At 42.1% G+C, this 20373-nt stretch overlaps 4 protein-coding genes across 4 annotated transcripts; all 4 read right to left on the bottom strand.

The window, feature by feature from the left end:
* Window positions 1-355: 355 nt before the first annotated feature.
* On the bottom strand, window positions 356-9058 carry LOC129593928 (uncharacterized). The gene is made up of 10 exons (XM_055490446.1): window positions 8794-9058; window positions 8427-8648; window positions 7800-8093; window positions 7537-7732; window positions 7206-7444; window positions 3802-4029; window positions 3380-3595; window positions 2506-2886; window positions 1207-1399; window positions 356-828 (listed from the first exon to the last, which is right to left on the bottom strand). Exons 1-10 carry the CDS (start codon window positions 8878-8880, stop codon window positions 584-586), a joined length of 2301 nt encoding a protein of 766 aa, XP_055346421.1. The 5' UTR covers window positions 8881-9058; the 3' UTR covers window positions 356-583.
* Window positions 4797-6582, bottom strand: LOC129596535 (CB1 cannabinoid receptor-interacting protein 1-like). Its single transcript, XM_055493848.1, has 3 exons — window positions 6090-6582; window positions 5552-5649; window positions 4797-5446 (listed from the first exon to the last, which is right to left on the bottom strand). Exons 1-3 carry the CDS (start codon window positions 6171-6173, stop codon window positions 5119-5121), a joined length of 510 nt encoding a protein of 169 aa, XP_055349823.1. The 5' UTR covers window positions 6174-6582; the 3' UTR covers window positions 4797-5118.
* Window positions 9059-9423: 365 nt separating the features above from the next.
* Window positions 9424-13141, bottom strand: LOC129592759 (E3 ubiquitin-protein ligase RNF13-like). The gene is made up of 5 exons (XM_055488877.1): window positions 12534-13141; window positions 11310-11534; window positions 10961-11239; window positions 10499-10673; window positions 9424-10274 (listed from the first exon to the last, which is right to left on the bottom strand). The coding sequence occupies exons 1-5, from the start codon at window positions 12606-12608 to the stop codon at window positions 9793-9795; spliced, it is 1236 nt and encodes a 411-aa protein (XP_055344852.1). The 5' UTR covers window positions 12609-13141; the 3' UTR covers window positions 9424-9792.
* A 632-nt stretch (window positions 13142-13773) lies between these two features.
* Window positions 13774-19982, bottom strand: LOC129593572 (pyruvate carboxylase, mitochondrial-like). The gene is made up of 12 exons (XM_055489962.1): window positions 19412-19982; window positions 18689-18998; window positions 18265-18402; window positions 18020-18179; window positions 17536-17921; window positions 17039-17219; window positions 16596-16966; window positions 15898-16507; window positions 14996-15579; window positions 14699-14929; window positions 14542-14643; window positions 13774-14418 (listed from the first exon to the last, which is right to left on the bottom strand). Exons 1-12 carry the CDS (start codon window positions 19678-19680, stop codon window positions 14128-14130), a joined length of 3633 nt encoding a protein of 1210 aa, XP_055345937.1. The 5' UTR covers window positions 19681-19982; the 3' UTR covers window positions 13774-14127.
* Between the last annotated feature and the right edge of the window lie 391 nt (window positions 19983-20373).

The following is a 20373-nucleotide window of genomic DNA, read 5'->3' as shown; positions in this document are numbered from 1 at the left end:
GGGACTTGACACGGTTACAAAGTTTAATACGAAATGCTTGTTCTTGTTTTGTTAGTGTACAGAACCTGCATAATAATTATTATGACTGTATGTTTTGTATCTATACTTCAGCATAAGTAAAAACAAATAGACTGACTTGGATTATCAAGAAAATCAAGACTTTTTCCATTGTTTAAATCGAGACTTTTTCCATTGTTTAAATCGACTTGGATTATTGTGACCTTTAACTTAAGCTTGTGTAATTGCAAAAATTCGTCGAATCGCTTCACCAGCTTAAATAAGAACGATGAGAGAAACAGAATAATTTTGTTATCGAAACCTTGAATACAATTATAACACGATCGATGTAGCCGAAAGCAAGAGAAAGTGAATCTATTAAAATACAACAACGAGACGGAAACTAACAGGAACACATAAATGAGTATCACAACATCCAAACATTGAGCAATCAGATACGGCTTCGTCTCAACGATGTACAATACGGTCAATACCATAATTATTAGTAAGTAACAATATAATTCGGTAGCACACATATTGCTGTGTTGCAGAATACAAGGACTGCGTCACAATACTGGACGGAAGATTAAGAAGGTCGCACCGGAGAATCTGACGACGTATGAAGTGTCGGTCCACAGCTTAGATTGATGCTGGTGGACGGGCAGGAGATGTGGCTAGTAGGAATGGTAAAAACGGATGACTTGGCGGCAGCTGCTTTGTCCGCCCATAAAACTTGATGCAGTATACGACCCAGTGTAATGCGTCGCCGGCATAAAGGGCAAGCCAGTTTGCCACTGCGCAGCCAGTGGTCGATACAGTGTTGATGGAAAACTGTAGCAAAGCACACAATTAAATAATTCCTAGAAAGAATTTACAGTATCTGATTGTGTCTTCAGGTAAACTGGTTTAAATATATTGTATTATAATTTCATTTCTAATCGGCCGGTCGACCGGTACGCAGCGAAAATCCTCTAACCGAAGAAAAGGCACAACTGATGTCTGTCTGTTACGCCGAGTAACAAAGCTTGTTCCAGAAGTAAGTACAATACGAGTACGTATATATAACTGGAAGTGATTTTGCTGCAAAGTTATTAACTGGATACGAGTACTATAATTATACGAGCACCCAAACACAGGACTGCGTCACTGTAACTACCGTTTGCATTTGCAACCGCACATTTAATCACCGCACCGCGGCCTATAGCTTACCATGTTGGCAGGGCAGAATCGTGTGAATATGCTCGGTCCGGCGGAAGTTCTCCAGGCAAATAGGACAACGGGAAGCCGTTTCAGGGCTGCCGGTGCTACTATTCTCCAGTGCCCTTGCTTGACATTGTGGCACTACTTTCCGATTGTGAGTGGCCATTTTGTAGCACATAAACACGGAGCAGTGAAGAAATCTCTGTCAGAACAAAACCAAAATTTTTCCACATTTCACCACGTATATATCGCGTATTTCATGGTTAAGTGGAACTGTGCCGGCGCCTTTTGAAACAGGATGAAAGGATGGGAGAAACATGAGTAGATTGTATACGGCTTGAATACCGTAGCATGCCCTCATTTGCACGGGGCAGGGTCAGTTGCGTGACTGCCTTTGAGGCGGTCCACTACATCATATTGTGGAATGGGCTCATAACATGAAATGGTGCGAAAAGAAATTTGTATAATTGTGGATGTTTGTTATACACTTAAGGTTGGGACAGCAACTTCGGGGACGTAGGGGTTTAATTAGGACTTTGTGTATCCGGTAAACACCCGAAGCGCACGATCACGGCGAACCAATTACATGCTCACGTGCACTGCTTTGTTCAAGGTCCCGGTAAGTCATTTGCAAGAGATCGCAACGGATGCTTGGGATACTGCTGCTGTTGGAAAAAGAAAAACAGCTATATGGTCTACAGCGGAAGCTGCCTGTGTGGCCCGTGCTGTTATTGTCAGAACTGTATATTAAATATAATCACGTAAATCCAAGAATCGAAAATATTGTGAACAGAAATAATGGTCGATGCCATGCACAATGTCGGTTTTATTTGGATCACGTGAGCCGGTAATTACACGGTGTCGTCATAGTGCTTTCCTAGATTTGACTGCAAGTTATTTTGATTATCGTTTCACAAGACAAATGATAGTGTGCTTTTGGACCACGTACGATCTGTGGTATAGTTGGGGAAAATGGACAATGCATGTAACTGATAAATAATGCGCAACGCATAGAAGTACTCATAAAGTTATGAGTACTCCTACAATATTAATGCAGTGAATCTTACTGCTTATGTACAATACAATATACTAACTAACTAAAAAAAATTGTGAATTAAGGGTTCAACTTTTTTCGACTCAAGCCTAAATATGTACCTGTTCAGTATGCCTTAAGGAGTTTTCGAAGCGTATTATGTATTGTACTTACGAGTTAATTTCCGAAGCGTATTAGGGCCAGATGTAGTGTGTCAATTTGGATTTAAAAGTTTATATGAGTATGCTTCTTCAGTGTCTGTACCGTGAACGTACCCGTGTCACGATAATCAAGAGCAGGAAGACGATGATGCAGACATAGCTGACGGTTGGGATAAACCCCAACAATACGTTCGCAATATCTGAGCCGCGATCGACCGTCACGGTAACGGAAGAGAATGCTGTAGTGCTGTTAATGCGCGAGGCAATAACAATTTGCGATCCCGTCGAGTATTGAAAAGTGCGCCATAGTAAGCTCCCATCCGCAAAATCCACGAACACAACCGGTATGGAATATGCGTTTGTGTAATTGAATATAAAAGCGCTGCTGTTCTTGTACGTTGTGGACGACTGCTTCACAATTCCTACACGGCGTCCTAATGGTTTTTCGTTGAATATTATCAGGGCAATGTAACCGGCGTCGGCAGCATTCAACACCTGAAATAATTTAATAATTTCACAGTTATGTGAACTTTGGTTTCTACGAGTATCACATTACCATATCACACAATGAATGCGTGGACTAAATTTTGCATACTTAGAATTACAAAATAATGATTATTAACGTTTGATTAATTATTTGTACTTTATATTGTATTTACAATAACCTTTTTTACATTTTCTAGCTGTATGAATGAATGTGTTTAAAATTTTTCCATTTTTTAATCTTCAAGATGTTAAACGAGGTATTTGCAAAATTACAATCCAGCGTGACAAATTTGAATTGGGAAAAAGGAATTTAAACAACATCTGCATGTACAGCAATACAGTACAAAGTAATTTAGTAGAATTAATATCCTCAAATGACCAGTAGTCTAATTTTGATAAGGTATTACGCGCTGGTCAGTCCACATATTCATTCGATTATTGTAATACGATGAACAAGCAATCTACGGCATGTATAAAAAACTCATTATTTATTGCTGCATACTTTCTCACTGATGTTACATCCACCTCGCTGAACCAGCAAGATCTCCGCTCTCCTTAGAATAAGCGCATCGGAAGAAGGCGACAACATATGCTGGCAACCGTTAATCGGTCGAGCGGCTATCAAATATCCTGAAATCCCCTCATCCGGAATTACCGAATTCACAAGGAGCGCCGAATCGGGAGCAATAGTATAGTTGGCTGTCCCATCTGCTCCAATCTGTCCGATCATATCTGGTTACTTATAATTATGCTAATAGTGGTGTCGTCATCTTCACATTTATATTTAGACAATACTTACATGCGGCCTCATGTATTACTGATAAATTCAAATTTTATTAATGCTATAAGTTTTTCGTGCACAATAAAATATCCTGATAAAAGAATACGTAGTAGCATAAATTAAACAAAACTGACTGCACTTACCACAGTTAAACTGGCTGGAAAATTTGGCATGGATACATCGGAGGGCATAACATGTACAAATAGAAAACAAAGAAAGATGTCAAAGAGTGCTAAATTTTGAGCATACATGATAGCGCAGAGTTTTTCCCCAGCATTCATATCAAAACAGTATAAAAACTCTGCTGACGCAAGTATACACCGAAGTCGGGTAAATCCTGGCGATTCATTATGGACGTCAGTGGATGAGACCTTTTAGAAATCGGGATTCCAGCGCACAGCAGTATACCTGCTGCTCCACATGCAGGTACCGTACTGCCGCCGCTATATATACGGCACCGCAATCCAGTACAGTGCTAATCAATACTGCTGGAGCGGAAAGCGAAGGATTGGTTAATTCTCCGGACTGATTGTGGGATCGTAATACTGCGCATACACTCTCTGCCGACAACGTTGGGAGAAAAATAATTTTGTTTACTAAGGAAGCAGGTGGGATGGTGCCGGTAGCAAGGGCCACCGGAATGTTCATAACTTCGCATGCCGTACATCCGTACACAAGCGGTAGAGCTTTTGTTGCAAAACTGAGCGCGCCAACTACCCACGTCTTTAATGGACCGTGGCATGACCGCGCACTGCGCAGTCGCCGAAGTGCACCATCATAGGCTATATGCTGAGTAACAAGAAATTCAAAATTTGATGAAGTACCGGTGACATTTTGTTTGAGCGGTATAATTATGCCAAGATTTTTGGCAGAGAAAAAATTGCAACGCAGTAGCTTGCCTGTCTACGGTTAAATAATACATACCGTTTTACCTAATTTTATATCGGTAATACCATCACTGTGATATGAATACCAACGCGCTGGACAGCATCGACATGTACGCTTTCATTGAACATTGGCTTTTTCGGCGCCCAAAACACCATGTTTATATGAAAAATTATAATTTCGAATGTACGAGTAATGTAAAATTATGTAATAAGGAATGAATGTAATAATTGTAATTACTATGTAATAAACATTATAATCTCGTATTTATTATACTTTCACAGTTCTATCCATAGTTACTTCAGTTACCAAAACACATTTGATGTGCATACAAACATTAGTTTGGTAGTCGCAGGCTAAACACAGACGAAGTTACTTACTGTGCGACATGGAGAACTCCACCGTAATACTGTACCGCTAAGTGCTGCTCGTAGCTATCGATTAAATTAAATCGTAAGTACAAAACCAAGAATACAAAATAAAAAATTTCCAAATCTCGGAGCAGCTGAAATACTACTCGAGTAAGCTCTTTTTCAGTGAAACTATTTCGCCGCCTTCCGACACTTTGCACTTTTTTACAACAGCTGGTGCTTATTGATGGTAATAGATTTGGTTTCCGGTGACACGTCGCATTCAAACTGCACCGCCGCCAGAGATTCGCCCCAGGAACTGTGGCTGGTTTCTTCGACAGGATAGAATTTGCATTGGATTATTCCTAATATCATGCCGAATTCTTTGAATTCTACGCATAATTTTAGTTGATGTCGTGTTTTGCGGGCACTCCTCTCAAAGGATCGTGGTGTCCATTCACCTTGGTACGTAATCTGACTATCTTCATCCTGGTATTTGCTGGCATTCTTTTGCGGTTCCAATTTAATCTTCTCTTCGTGCAGTAAGAACGCCCTTAAGTAATACATATAATTATTGCAATTATCAGAATGCTGAATCGATCAGGGAATTGACGTAATTTAGTTCGGGATTTTGGTCCTGTCAAGGTTGTATACGTACTCGACAGGAAATACCGGCTGCAGTACCAGTCTCATCTCGTATGTTTCATCTTGGTTGAGTTTAATGGTGAATGGCTGTGGAAATCGCTTGCCGTCTGACTAACAATAGAAATAAATTTCCACGGATTATTCAATACATATAAAAAATATATTCCCGGCTCATTCAGTACATATAAAAAGTTATTGTGAAAAAATGAAATATTTGTAGGTCTTTTGGTTCCGGATAAAGAACACGCGGGAATAGATTTTATCCAGACGCTCAATAAGGCTGCATGCCGAACTCTGAACATCAAGGACTACGTAATAGGCATACTGTCCAAATCGCGCTGCAATATCTCTTATCGATAATCGCTACCGATGAAAATGTCTGCATTAAGTACAGGAATCGATAACGTCTGGTTGCAATGCACCTATGCACGAAAAATTATGTACGCAATACATATAACTATATGCAATTACCACTGCATGCTCTGAGATATTCTCGTATGTTTTGATATGAATTTTCATTAAGTACTGTTTTAATAAACACTACTACTTACTTTGAACACCACCGGTCTTTCACTGGATTTTCGTTTGATGAAAATGTTTATTCGTAATTTGCCTTTCTGGATACCTTTAGACATTTCTGACTGGAGAAGAGTGATTGCTCTTGGGTGAGAAGCAGTCCAATAAGTCGCAAACACACAATAACTGGGACTGTACTATTTTATGAATATTTTAGCACTTACTGATCGTAAGTGCTAAAACTCTCGATTATTAGAGATAGCCTGCGCAGTAGTATCATTCCACGAATCGCAAAAATATTGAAATAGCGCACAGCGCTTTGATTTGAGGTACAAGTACAGCTACTGCTGATTCCAGTTTGACCTGGCTAGTTCTTGAGCTCCATTACCTTTACACCCGCCGAAACCAAACATGCAAACGTTTGTTTTACCGATAACCGGTCCGTAACAAATGCTCCGATCACGTGCTTTTATCAACATCGCCCACTTATACTTAATGTCTATGGAAAAGTTACGATACGACATTTCCTTTTCGGTACCCAATAAGTACACAAGGATAGTGCCGGTAGTTGGACAGCATAAATCAGCATTTTTATCAGACGTTTGCGGTATACTTGTAGGATGGCACACGTGGTTACTGTCATTGTACTTCTTTGTGAACACTAGCCGCTGCGAGCGGAAACAATTTCGGGCTGCAATATGCCAAACGTATTGTGGATGTCTGCGTCGTGAATTGAATACTAAAAAAATCTTCATGGCACCAACAATGGTGGCATTGGCATACGACTACTAAACTGTGGTTACAAGCAAACTTTGGCCACATGAGTTTTGCGCGCGGTGAAATCATGATGCTGCACAATTGATAATCTTCTTTAACAACCCCTCATCATCATAATATTCTTTCACAACAGTCATGTGCATCACAATTTAACACTTGACCACAAATATTAGCTGCCAGTGCCCAACACGTGCAGAGTGCAGACATGTAAAAGAACAGAATTAACTGATTTCTGTGTATAACTGGCAGTAACTGCTGTATTCCGAGCAGCAACAAATTGGTAACATTTATATGTCAGCAATTACTGACCTTTCCAAGTTAACAATCGTAACAAGCAAATTCATGGAGTGGCAAGAAAATTCTCTCTATCACACGGTGCTTTCTTGATGAGCATCGGGACGAGCAGCAGCACGTGGAAAGTGAAATCTCCTCGGTATCCATTGCCGGATATTCACGGTGAATATCGGTGCTCGATCGGGACGTGGCACCGGACTGACTACCGGTTGACCACCACTGCTCGTCGGCTTGTTGGCCTGATATATTTCGCGCCGACAAACAGGACAGACTAAGTGATCCCGCAAGAGCCAGGGATCGACACATGCGCTGTGAAACTCTAAGGATAAAAATTACCGGGAAGATAAATAAAATTTTGCTATATGTCGTTGATTATGTGAGTATGATAATAAATTTGGAAGAACTACGTACCGTGTCCACAGGGAATTATTGTGCGCACTTTCTCGCCGTGCCGATATGTTTCCAAGCATATATAGCACTGATTATTCTGCACGGGAAGATTTGATTTCTTCTCATCCAGTTTCCTTTCCGGAAGTTGAGTGACCATTCGCTTTCTGCGATATGTCTGCCGGACTACCGACCATATTAAAGGACACTTCCCAGAAATCTATACGATAAAGAAATTTATTTTCAAACAGCTTCATCATGTTGGGTAAATGCTGTTCCTTTCTTACAGTGGTCAAAATAACAGCAGCTAAGAAGGGAATAATCACAACCGACACCGGCAGAAGGATTAGCGTCATTTCCAGGGCGGTGCCCAGTCTGGGCTGATCGGGACTCATAAGAACGTAATAGCCACTACTGGAGGAGTATTTTTCCCATAATAATATTCCATCCATATGGCCAAGGAATACCGATGGAATGGTAATGTTGGTAGGAACTGTCTGAGATCGCATTACGATTAGCTCATCCGACGCGTTATTAAAAATTATCACGGCTTTGTATCCCGCAGTCTGCGCACGATATATCTGTAAAACACATTTCAACGTAGTATTTAGATTTTTATGTATAATAACTACTATTTCGTGTATAATGATGGTGGCGCAATTATATATATATTGGTTGCAAAAGTTGCTGTACAACAACATAAAGTGTTAATACTGACTGCGCCAGCTGATCCTAGACGACATGTAATTACTACAGTATGAATTAGTTTTACGTGCTGTGCTGCAAATTGCAAGTTAATTTTTATCTTGTTTTCTATATATAAATACAACAACGACTTGAGACAATTTCGCGAGAAAACTGAATTCTTTAAAAATTATTATCAGGTAAAATGGAAGTTGTAATACGTCTCGTACTTGATCACCGAAATCACAATCCGAGCTTTGTTGAGCCAGTAGAATCCGCGAACTCCACCAGTCCGTGAAATCTGACGTAGGCGTGGCGGTGTCCAGTGGCGAGCAGGCTGTTATAGGATTGGATCGTACAACGTAACCGATAACGCCGCTGTCCGGAAGTGCCATACCAAACTGGGCAGCCAAGGCATGTAATGTAATGCGCGGCTTTCCTTGCGGTGACATCTGCCCATTAATTATACACTGCTTAAAACTATCCCACCACAAAATAATTGCACAAACGAAACAGCTGTCGCGCACATTAAAAAACGATTTGACAGCTATATGCTTTCAGGAAATGCGCAAGGTCATAAATTGGTTAACCACTTACCACATTTATATCAGCACTCCTTGTTTGCTGGCAAAATTGCAAAAATAAAGCAGTAAAAAAATAAATCCATTGAAAATTATTCGCCATTGACGGACAGCAATAGAGCAGTGCTATCCGAGAAAAACTGACCGCGTCTAATGTGGATCGGCGCGGCTGAGAAATTCCCCACTGCCAACTGCAAGGTGCTTAAGTTAAGTCCTCGATACAGACACAGTGACATCACATATTCATCGTGGTCCAGTGTTATTTTATTAACTCAAGCCAAATTTGCTGAAATCGGCTGGTAAGCATTTCTTTGGGCACCGATATAGAACGTGTTTTGGAAGAGTCCTCCAGGGCAAATTTCCACCATACAGCGTTCGTTATCTTATTGTCCATTAACAACACACTACCCGGTGCTACGGTAGCTGAAAACTTTTTGCCCCGCTGACTCATTACTTTGATCATTGGACACATTACCGTCACATTATGGGTGGTTTTACTATGTTTTTCTATCTTGTCGAACCGGTTCGGCCTACTGCGGCAAAGCTGGATGGCTTTGAGATCGACTGGAAAACCATGTGTCCAAATCAATTCTTTTGTTCAAGTCGTAATGACAGATGTTTACGATACACGCTACAGTAACGCATGTAGTGGTAGCTAATCAGTTTACTGAACGAATTTCCGGCGGTTTTTGCACAATAAACACTTGGCTTAACACAATGAAAAAACAATCACAAAAAAACATCCAGCATAATCAGATCGAAACAAAGGTATAATCTATACAAAGTCACACACGTACCTAATAATACGATATAAAACTTCCAAAATTAAGACGCAATATCTTCTCTGAATCATCGGGTTCATTCCCTGAAAGCGAAAAACAAACCAAAACACTGCCATCCTAATACCATGCGAAACCGTTTCAAAACAAAAAAAAAGAATCAGCGTTATCACCCGTAGGATGCATACAAGCGTGCGAAATGTAGGTAATCCAACTGAAATGCCATGCCACCGCAATTAAACCCGTCTTATCAGCGAATCATTCGAATCCGTCAGCCGGATCAGCGGTACATCGTTATCATCATCGGTCTCATTGCCAGTCGGTGCCGACGGCGGGGATACTTCGGTGACAGTGGAGAAGTACGACGTCCCACTGGTCGAGGGCATCTCGTCGGTGTTATATGACGGCGACGAGGTGATGGTTACAGGGTGGGTGGTCCGCACTGTTCGGCTCTCGCTGCTCCCATCGTCTTCATCGTCACTAATGAATTCCACGTTAACCAGGTGTGCAGGATGCTGTACTGGCAAGTCATTCTCCAGAGGAGCGTTATGGGCTGGGGAAAGAAGCGGAGTAACTTCGCTGGGCTCGGCCGAGCTCCGTCCGCCGCCCGTGGTTGCCTCGTCATCCGAATCGTCCCCCGGAATTACTTTGCGCTTGCATACGGGGCAGACGCGTTTATTATTCAACAGCCACGGATCCACGCACTTGCAGTGGTATTCTGTAGAAAACATCACAATGAGCACAATCACGTTCAAATTGACTATAAAGTGTATTTAAATTTCTACTTCTTTTCGCCTAAATACCCCAAATATCAGGAAGACTAAAATAAATTTGGGGTGGCAAGATTTGCAAGAGATTGCGTACTGATATAATTTGGATTTCACCGCAAATCGTTGCATGATCGCCACAGATAAATCTTGTCCTTGATCTTAGTGTACTTACGATGGTGGCAAGGAAGGACACGCATCTTGTCTCCTTCCTCGAATTCATCCAAGCAGATGGCGCAGACGTCATTGCCTTCACCTTTCTTAAATTTCTTAATGGCAATCTTCTTGAGCTGGGATTTCGGTAATCGGTGACGCTGTCGCCGTCGACGATCTCTCACGTATTTGGCAACCTAAAGTAATACAATATATTACGATTTCCATTGGCTTTCATTAAAAAGGAGTATCTGGATTCCGTCGAAAACCCTCAACATTAATCACTAATTTGTTCCACTTTGTGTAATATAACGAATGCTATCCGCTGTTGTACAAGTTGACGTAAGTCGTTCTTATTAAACCCGCCGTTGCCTCATAAAGGATAATTACGATGTCTTTCTTAGAGACTGGCGATGATTTGCCCTGTTGAATAATTGCACGACATCCGCAGATTCGATGAAATTAGAATAAGGAAGCCACTTACCAGCACCATGGTTAGCACGAAGAAGCAGATGCCCACCACGATGGCAAAGGGCAGGAGGATGGCATTCAGACTGATCACCGGATAATCCGGCGTGATTACGATATGGTAACCCGATGTCCATGTGAAATCCGTAGCCAGCATAATGCCATCACGATAGCTGACAAACACGGAAGGAATCTGAATTTCATCGCCATGGGTGCCGCTCATCGGAATCAGATTCTGAGATCCGTTGTTGTATACAATGGCAGAGATATACCCGGCATTTTGAGCATTCAGCACCTAAGAGGCAGCAACTCTAAATGTAAAACAGTGCACAAACACCGAAAAAGGTGCCAAAACGTCAGCGTACTTTGGTGTCGAAATCGCAGCCACCCCGTTTAATAAGAATGATCCACGGCCGCAAAACTGACATGTTGGATCCCGGAGGCGGAGGTCTGATAGGCGTACACCCGTTAATGGGATCAGACAAGACCAAATAACCCTCCAGCCCGTCACTGGGAATACTTGGTCCGAAGTGGTCAGAAGCGGGCATGTCAGCAAACCGATACATCGTGTCATTTTTGGGACCGCCAATCTGAATTACGAAATTATATTAATTCTGAACAATTGATACATGATCAATACTAAAACCATACAGTTCAAATAAGCTCCAACTGTTTACAATACTTATCGTTAATACAATATATACTACTTAATATGACTAAAAGTCCAAAATTACCCAACCATACATGGTGTACACAACACAAAGGCAACAAAAAACAACAACGAGAAGAACAACTTCGTATTATTTTAGTTTTATTTTTGAGCCGCAACGTTATAACAAGCAGTGCTGATAACTTATACACATCATTTTTAAAATTTTACTTCGAAGTTCCAACTGCTTGGGTGCGAAGCTTCTCTCTCAAACAAAATTAATACGTAACTCATTACTCTGTATCATTTCCGTTTTTCACTGTATTCACGTGTATAATATTTCTATTTTCGGAAGTTCGGATTAGGAATTCTGATCACCATACAGTCCATACTGCATTATAACAGACCAGCAGTAAGTCGGTAAATACCACACCGCGTTTATCCAGCGCACCAGTCAAACAAGCTATTATTATTGATTGTTTTTTCGCAGCTTTCGGACGGACTCGTGCTGCACTAGCTCTGGACGCCGTATTACGTAAGAAATCAAAACTCACAAAAACAGTGCAAAATCAAAATCACTAAACAGCACGAGTAAATAACTAAACAATCTATCAGCTGTAATCAACTAAAAATTTTTGAAAATCATGAGAAAAAGGGAGCACTGAAGAAGAAAAGCTCGTACCACCATGTTACCAGTTACCGATAGCAAACTACATACAATTTTAATCAAATTCCCACAGGAAACCTGTTCACCAGAATTTTTCAAAACAACTCATTCCCTGAACCAGATCGTTCCTAGTTGCTAAAAAACAGCATAAGCAGTCGTTCTAACGTTAACCAGCAAGAAAAACAAAATCGTACACAATAATTCTGTTACAGGTTTAATCAACATTCACGGATTAGCGCCCCAATAGCTATCAGCGAGTGCATTTAAACTTACTACAAGGACATCCGCTTCCACAGACGATAGTAAATAAAACGACGCGATGATACTGCTGGCTGCCAAGGTTAACATTGTGAAATGAAAGGAACAAGCTTCACCAAAACGGTGATGGCGTAATGCCTATCCGAAAGCGAATACTGAAGAGTTTTGCCAAAAACAAAGGGATCTGATCCACTTAAAGCATTTTCGTCCCAAAGCAATCACATTGTGGTCTTTCTGTAGAGCAGCAAATTTTGTATTCTAAACATTGGCAGATATCACGATAAACTGAGATCGTTTTCGCTCAGTAGTCTCCAGCACTTCGCTATCGACGCGTTCTTATCATGGGTATCACGTGCAGTTGCCCAGATAAGGCAAATAACGATCGAACAGGAATTACCCCCTTTAATAATATTCAGAGATCCAAATTAATTCATCCAGCAAACACTTACAGAAGTAAACTATCACTTCACAAGATCACGAAAAACAAGAAACACATTCACAAAAATGACAAAATTAAGTAACAGTCAGCTGAGTCAAGTAATTAGTACAGCACCTTCGGATTAATTTTGTCGAAAACGAAATCCAAAATGCGAGCTGCAATTTTCCCTTTTTTATGCAAAATTGTGATCGTCAATGCTTCTTTGAAGTTTGACTATACAGAGAAAAGTCCAACGAGCATTTAATCCCTAGACTGTGTAAACACGTAGCTCCAGGGATTTTTACTTGTTGCATTACCTAAGTTCCCAGTGATAGCTTTTCCACTGCTACTGTCTCCGGGTGGCAGCCACGAGAACAAAGTACGAAGAGCCGGAAGGAGACACACCTGTCACGCGTATGTCCAACACCGCGCCAAAAGCCGAAGTTTTGAACTTTTGGCCATGGCGACCACAAAGCTCGACGATTACTTAACTGCTCTAGTAGGGAAGAAGAAGTTTTGAAGATGCATGCATCAGTTAGTGCCTTATTGGCTCAGGAAGAGTGAGCCATGCATTGTCTATCGACAACCATTCAGCTTTGCAGCAGCGAGAAAATAATGTAGCGTGCATATTGGGAAAAACGTTTCCTGGGGGCTGCGAAGTTAGCCGAGATTTGTGGTCATCCGGCCGTGGAATCAAATATTCCGTTTTTGCTCAGTATTTTGAACTACGAGCGCTTCTTAAGAGGTGCGCTGGACACGTCCTTTATCTCCTTAAAATAATATTACCAAGGGCGGACGTGTGCCTACTCAAACAGAAACCCTTCTGGCCGACACAGATTCAAAAACCCCCATAGTTTTATTCCATAGATTACAAACCGAAACCAGTGACAAAACATGACAAAACCCAACACATACAATAAATAAATCCTATAGCAGCAATATTACGAATAAAATCCAAAGAATAATATTGCAACATTTGAGCAGCAAAACACAAAGCCCGACGGCACGCATTATTCAACAAGAGAATGCTGCAAGACGCTACTCTATAAACACCGTAAGTCCGACACTATAAAACCAGCATTATTATGATACTAAACACTTGATAAGTGCTTTACGTTGCCCAAAACCCTTTTTCCATATTATACAGCAAGTCAAATTTTAACGGCTTAAGTCACGCAGCATGCATGCATTTCATTCACTAAGTTCTACTAACAAATCATCGGCTTCCACTTTCGTACCGGCCGCAACATGGACCTTCTTGACCGTAGCCGCATATGGCGCCTGAACCACCATCTCCATCTTCATGGCACTAAGAACAGCCACCGGTTGACCTTTCTCCACAACATCGCCTTCTTTGACCGGGATTTCCAGAATCGTGCCCAACATTGGACTGCCCACTTGTTCACGCTTGCCTTTCTGTGCTTTAGGGTGAATGTTGATGGTCTTACGTGCCTTCGTATCCGGAATGAATACTGACCGGAACTGAAAACACCAACGGTCAATACATATCGTAGACGATGCTGCAGGAAACTTTGAAAAACAGTAGCTTTGGCTTTGGATTAAGAGTATAATGATTCAATGACAGCTAGTGCATTATGGGCATACTTGGCCGTTCAGCTCAAAAAACACTTCTCGTTCTCCTTTCGCTGTCAAGTCACTGATCGCCAATACTTTGATCTGTAGAGTTTTGCCACGTTCAATCTCCACCTGGAACAAGAAAACACTTGTACGTCCGTTCCCACTAAAATTACAAAGTTCATACTTCAAATTCTTCGCCAACTTTTGGACCGATAAGGAAAATCTTAGTCGACAAGCAGTCCACGGGACCATATTCGTTGCGGAAGGCGAAGTATTCTTCCGCTACTTTTGGATACATTGCAGCGGACATCACATCCGTTTCCTCGTCAATTTGAGAACCGAATTTCTCAGATAAATCCTTGTACATTTTGCCGAAATCCAAAGGTTTCATGGATTCTCCCGGGCGACCTTTCACCTACCAAACCAGCATGAACATCAGGGTGAAGAATTTGCAATCGGTCGAAAACCGCCGCCTGTCTACCTTGGGCAAGTCTTTGACCACTTTGCTGCGCAGTGGTTCCGGAAATCCGCCAGGCGGTTCACCAAGGTATCCCTGGAAATACTCCACCACCGAGCTGGGGAAAGACAGATCACCAGCCCTTTCCATAACGGAATCGGTGTCCAGCTTATTCTGCACCATAAACTGCGCCAAATCTCCAACTGTCTTCGACGTTGGTGTGACTTTTATGATATCACCCAGTAATAAATTCGCCTCTCGATAGGCCTTCTTGACCTGCTCAAATTGGTCACCCAATCCCAAACTGAAGGCCTGGAACTGCAGATTGGTGTACTGTCCACCTGGTATCTCGTTGTCGTACACATCCGAGTTGCCGGTTTTCATGGTCACCGCGCATTCGAACGGAGCATACAGGGTACGGGTTTGTTCCCAGAAGGCAGAATATTCATGGACACGTTGCAGATCAATGCCGGTATCGCGCGGGCTGCTCTGCAGACAGGCAACAACGGCCCCCATACTGGCCTGCGATGTCATGCCGGACATGGAATCCACCGCCACATCCACGATATCCGCTCCGGCTTCAGAGCAAGCCAATAGAGTGGCAACTCCTGAAACAGCAATTCATTAGCAGATATAAAATTGTGCTCTATGGCGGCGACCGCCGTAACATTATTTCGACGCCCATAATATTATTTCGATGCTGGTGCCCTCGTAGGAAGACTAAATGAAAAACAAAATGAAACTCTTACAGTTAACAAAACGGCCCTCAGCCATTCACAGGATCAAACTTTTAAACATACAGTCGGATATCCTATCTTGTATAAGTTCTATTTACACCATACTACCACTTAAGTTTACCATTACAACATACTAGCATTCGCAATCGTTTAAAAAAAAAGTCATAAAAATTTGACATAATCTCTCACCAGCTCCAGCAGTGTCGTGAGTGTGAATGTGGATGGGAATTTCTGGATAACGATCCCGGAGCGCAGAAATAAGAGTTTTCGCGGCAGCGGGCTTCAGTAATCCCGCCATATCCTTGATACACAAAATATGGATGCCTGTTTTAACCAACTGATCTGCTAAATCCATATAGTAAGGCAGCGTATATTTCGTCTTGCTCGGATCGCTGATATCACCGCTGTACGCAATGGCTCCCTCCACCACGGCTCCACTAGCACCGGCAGCTTCGATACCCATGGCCAAATTCGGCATATAATTCAACGCATCAAACACGCGGAAGATATCCATGCCGTTTTTATGAGCAATTTCGCAAAATTTGAAAATAGCGTTATCCGGATAGGAAGTGTAGCCCACCCCGTTGGCTCCACGCACCAGACACTGAGTCAAAACATTTGGTGTGGCGGCACTGAGATTTCGGAGGCGTTCCCATGGGCATTCGTAAAGGAAGCGCATAGCCACATCGAAGGTAGCGCCGCCCCAGTTTTCCATACTGAAAAGCTGTGGCATATGATGGGAGACGAAGGGAGCGATTTTCTTCATGTCGTATGTCCGAACTCTTGTGGCCAGAAGACTCTAAATAAATTTTGCATATCACTCGAGATCTTTCAAAAGAGATACTCGTATTAAAAGACTTTAAGAATTACAAGTTGTGAAAACTTGCCTGATGAGCATCGCGCAACGTAGTGTCCGTAATTAGCAACGGCTTATGAGCGCGTATCTTTTTCGCTAGACCGCGAGGACCTTCCTTCTGCAAAACATTGCGCCATCCATTTGGAGGCTGTGCGGAGGGATCGTAAGCCGGAACAGTCGGGGTAATGGAGGCCGGGAGAAGGGTTTTGTTGCCGAAAGGTGTCATAGGTCCATTAACCATAACATTGGCAAGATAATGGACCAATTTGCTGGCACGATTTTGTCCCGTTTCTAACTGGAAAAGTTCCGGGTGTTCGTCAATAAAGGATGTGTCCAGAGAGCCGTTCAAGAAACGCTCGTGGTTCAAAACATTGAGCAAAAACGGAATGTTTGTTTTCACGCCTGAAAATTAGCATTCAAAACAAGACAATAAAAATAACTCCAATGGATCATGCGCAATGCTTTATGACTCACCTCGAACTCGGAACTCTCGCAGAGCACGAGACATTTTTGCTTCCGCAGATGGAAGATTGCTTGATTTTGCAATGACCTTAACCAAGAGGGAATCGTAGTAAGGCGATATAACAGCTCCTGCGAAAGCTGAAGCACCATCCAAACGAATTCCAAAACCTTCTCCACTTCGAAAAACTTCAATCTAAAAAGGCAAAAATACCGATGCTCGACTGTGGGCATGCAAATGCAGTAATTTGTGAATCTATGGTATATTTAATTGCAGAAATCGGCTGCAGGTACGATATACAGGTAAACACATTTTTTACGTCAAAGATTTAAATACTTAAGAAACAAAAACAGGACTAGTCGTTTTCTTAAAATTTGTTTCGCAACATTAGTACCTCCAGAACAAAACCTTGTAAAATAACTATAAAACCATCGATTTCGCAATTTGCACACTAATTTTGTACCAAGAACTTTACAAATTCCAGAGCATGTAAGCACTAAGCAGATCTCACCCTCCCAGTGTCTGGTTGAAAGCTTTTTGCGGGATCTTCGGCGGTAACACGGCATTGTATGGCAACGCCCGATGCTTTTATATTCTCCTGCTTCAGTCCCAACTCCGACAGTGTGTTCCCTTCAGCAACTTTAATCTGTGTTTGCACCAGATCCACACCGGTGACCTCTTCCGTGACTGTGTGTTCCACTTGCAGGCGAGCATTAACTTCGATAAAGTAGTACTTTCCATCGGGAGCCAATAAAAACTCCACTGTTCCAGCATTGCGGTATCCAACATGCCGGGCCAGAGTAACCGCGCTGTTGTGCATCTGATCGCGGATCTTCTTGTCCAGATAAACAGCCGGTGCCAATTCGATGATCTTCTGATGACGCCGCTGAACGGAGCCTAATTTTAATACTGTCAATAATGCAGAAGAGAATACAATGAGCAAAATTAATCAGTTAGAAATGTCCCGCACGTATGCACGCAATGCGGCAACATACAATCTCTTTCGTGAAGATGAACCACATCGCCGTAATTGTCTCCCATAATCTGCACTTCAATATGCCGAGGCTTTTCAATATACTTCTCAATGAATATGGCTCCATTGCCAAAAGCTGCCTTGGCTTCTGATTGAGCCCTTTCAAAATTTTCTTTGACATTCTACAATCATTCACGTTACGTAAAGGATGCATTAGCTGCTATGAGTGCTATCTGCTGATTTAATCAGAGTGTGCGATGGGATTACTTTCATATCCCGAACGACTCGCATCCCGCGACCACCGCCTCCGTATGCCGCTTTGAGGATAATCGGCAAACCATGCTGCTCCACGAACTGCACTGCAGCGTCGGCATTCTCGATCGGGGTTTCCGTACCCGGGATAACCTAACATATTTATTAATTAACCGTTAGGTTTCTAAATCTATCAAATACGAACAAAATAAGATAGTCTGCTCATAATTACAAAATAGAATAGCCATAATTTAATTACAATAAAAATTATTATTTAAATTATAACAAAAAGTTAAATGGGTATTACTACAACCAAGTGAACCAATAAATTAGCCACTGCTTATCTGTACTACGCCTTCGTTATCAATGTTTCGTATTAGCTATCTCGAGCGATACTGATAATCCTCAAAACAGTGTCTGTATTTAAAAAGTCACTCACATGCAATCCAGCGCTAATTGCCGATTTACGCGCCGCTACTTTGTCTCCCATGCGTTCCATAACATCCGGTGTGGGACCAATGAAAATGATTCCGTTTTCTTCGCAAGCTTTCGCAAACTCCGTTCGCTCGGACAAGAAACCGTAGCCAGGATGGATAGCGTCCACGTCATTTTCTTTGGCGATTCGCACTAATTCCGGAATGTTTAAGTATGCGGCCACAGGGGCCAGACCCTTTCCGATCAGGTAAGACTCATCGGCTTTTTGACGATGCATCTGCATTCTGTCTTGCTCGGAGTATACAGCCACAGAGCTGCGCAAAGAACATTTTCATAAGCGTTAAGGAATTCACATGGAAGATTCAACTGCTCGCAAGCTAAAATTCCTTATTACAGCGATAGCAAATGCAAACGTTGCGAAAAGAATTTTTTATGGTGCACACTTTTCGTTTCTTCAGCTAGCTTCCAAAATTTTATAATTAACATTATAAAAATTCCAGCTTAAATAACACTCACATAATGCATACACTATAATAAAGACGCACATAATTAATTTTTATGGTAGTAACATACTTATTATGTTTAAAAATGAAACACCGATATTTCGCAGCCACGGCTCTACCATACTGGGATAAGCTATTAATTAAACCAACTTAAATCAGTTAACTGTTTAAGCACATCGAGTAATGTTCTTTTCCAGCAATTTATATGGTGCGCGATGGCTTACCGTATGCCCAGTTCTGTGCATGCTCGAAAAATTCGGACGGCGATCTCCCCTCGATTGGCCACCAGAACGCTTTTAATGGACTGCTTACTGGGACTTCGACGTTCCGTCTGCTGCTCCTTGCCATCTTTGCAGGACGGATCAACGTTTTTGCTGGCAATGCAACGTCGGGACGCGCTAGGATTGATGCCACTGCGCTGCAGGAGCAGCAGTCGCGATGCAACCGTGGAATACGCTGTCAACCCCGTTCGAGACACCAGCTGGGTGACCATTTCCGCTGGAGATCAACTGCACGGCTGCCAAGGACGATCAGGGTCAAATAATCAATTCCAGGGTCCAGGGATCAACAATTTACCTCATTCCGGCTTTGCAAGCCAACACCTGGGAAGACGTTAAGAAAATCAACCATGTGGTGCACACAGGAGCAGTAAAAAGGAAAATTTGCTTAGCGATTTTTACGATCTTGATGATAATAAAGAGAAAGAACGCAGAAAATATCTATACAATAATTTTTAAGCTTTCAGTTTATTGCTGGTTGTGCAACTGCACGAAACGTCGCACAGCTGGAAGCGATTCTCGTCGCGGTAAAGTCCCGTCAATAAGAGCCTATCTAAACACTACGTAATGCAGACCGGTTTTGCGGCCCTCCCTTCGAACTGCAGTGCTCTCCAGTCTTCGACTCTCCGACAATCTGCCTCAGAGAGTGCCTCACTGCCTCTGGCCCTCATAATACCTGACTTTAATTACGTTGTCTTTTGGTTCGTCCCAACTAATATCGCTGTTTTGATCTGTCCAAACCGGAAGTAGATGTCTTTTTAATTTCTGTCGATAGTGATTAGCGACCTTGCGGGTTTAAGAAGCTGGTACAGTACACACAGTAAGTACATGTGTAAGTTGCACATACAGATAGTGTACTTCGGACTTGCACATTGCAGCAAGCATTAATGAAAATAGTACTCGTACCT

The sequence above is a fragment of the Paramacrobiotus metropolitanus genome, unplaced genomic scaffold (genome assembly GCF_019649055.1).
Source record: "Paramacrobiotus metropolitanus isolate TYO unplaced genomic scaffold, Prichtersi_v1.0 Parri_scaffold0000003, whole genome shotgun sequence".
Lineage (NCBI taxonomy): Eukaryota > Metazoa > Tardigrada > Eutardigrada > Parachela > Macrobiotidae > Paramacrobiotus > Paramacrobiotus metropolitanus.
This window is presented reverse-complemented; position numbering and strand designations above follow the sequence as displayed.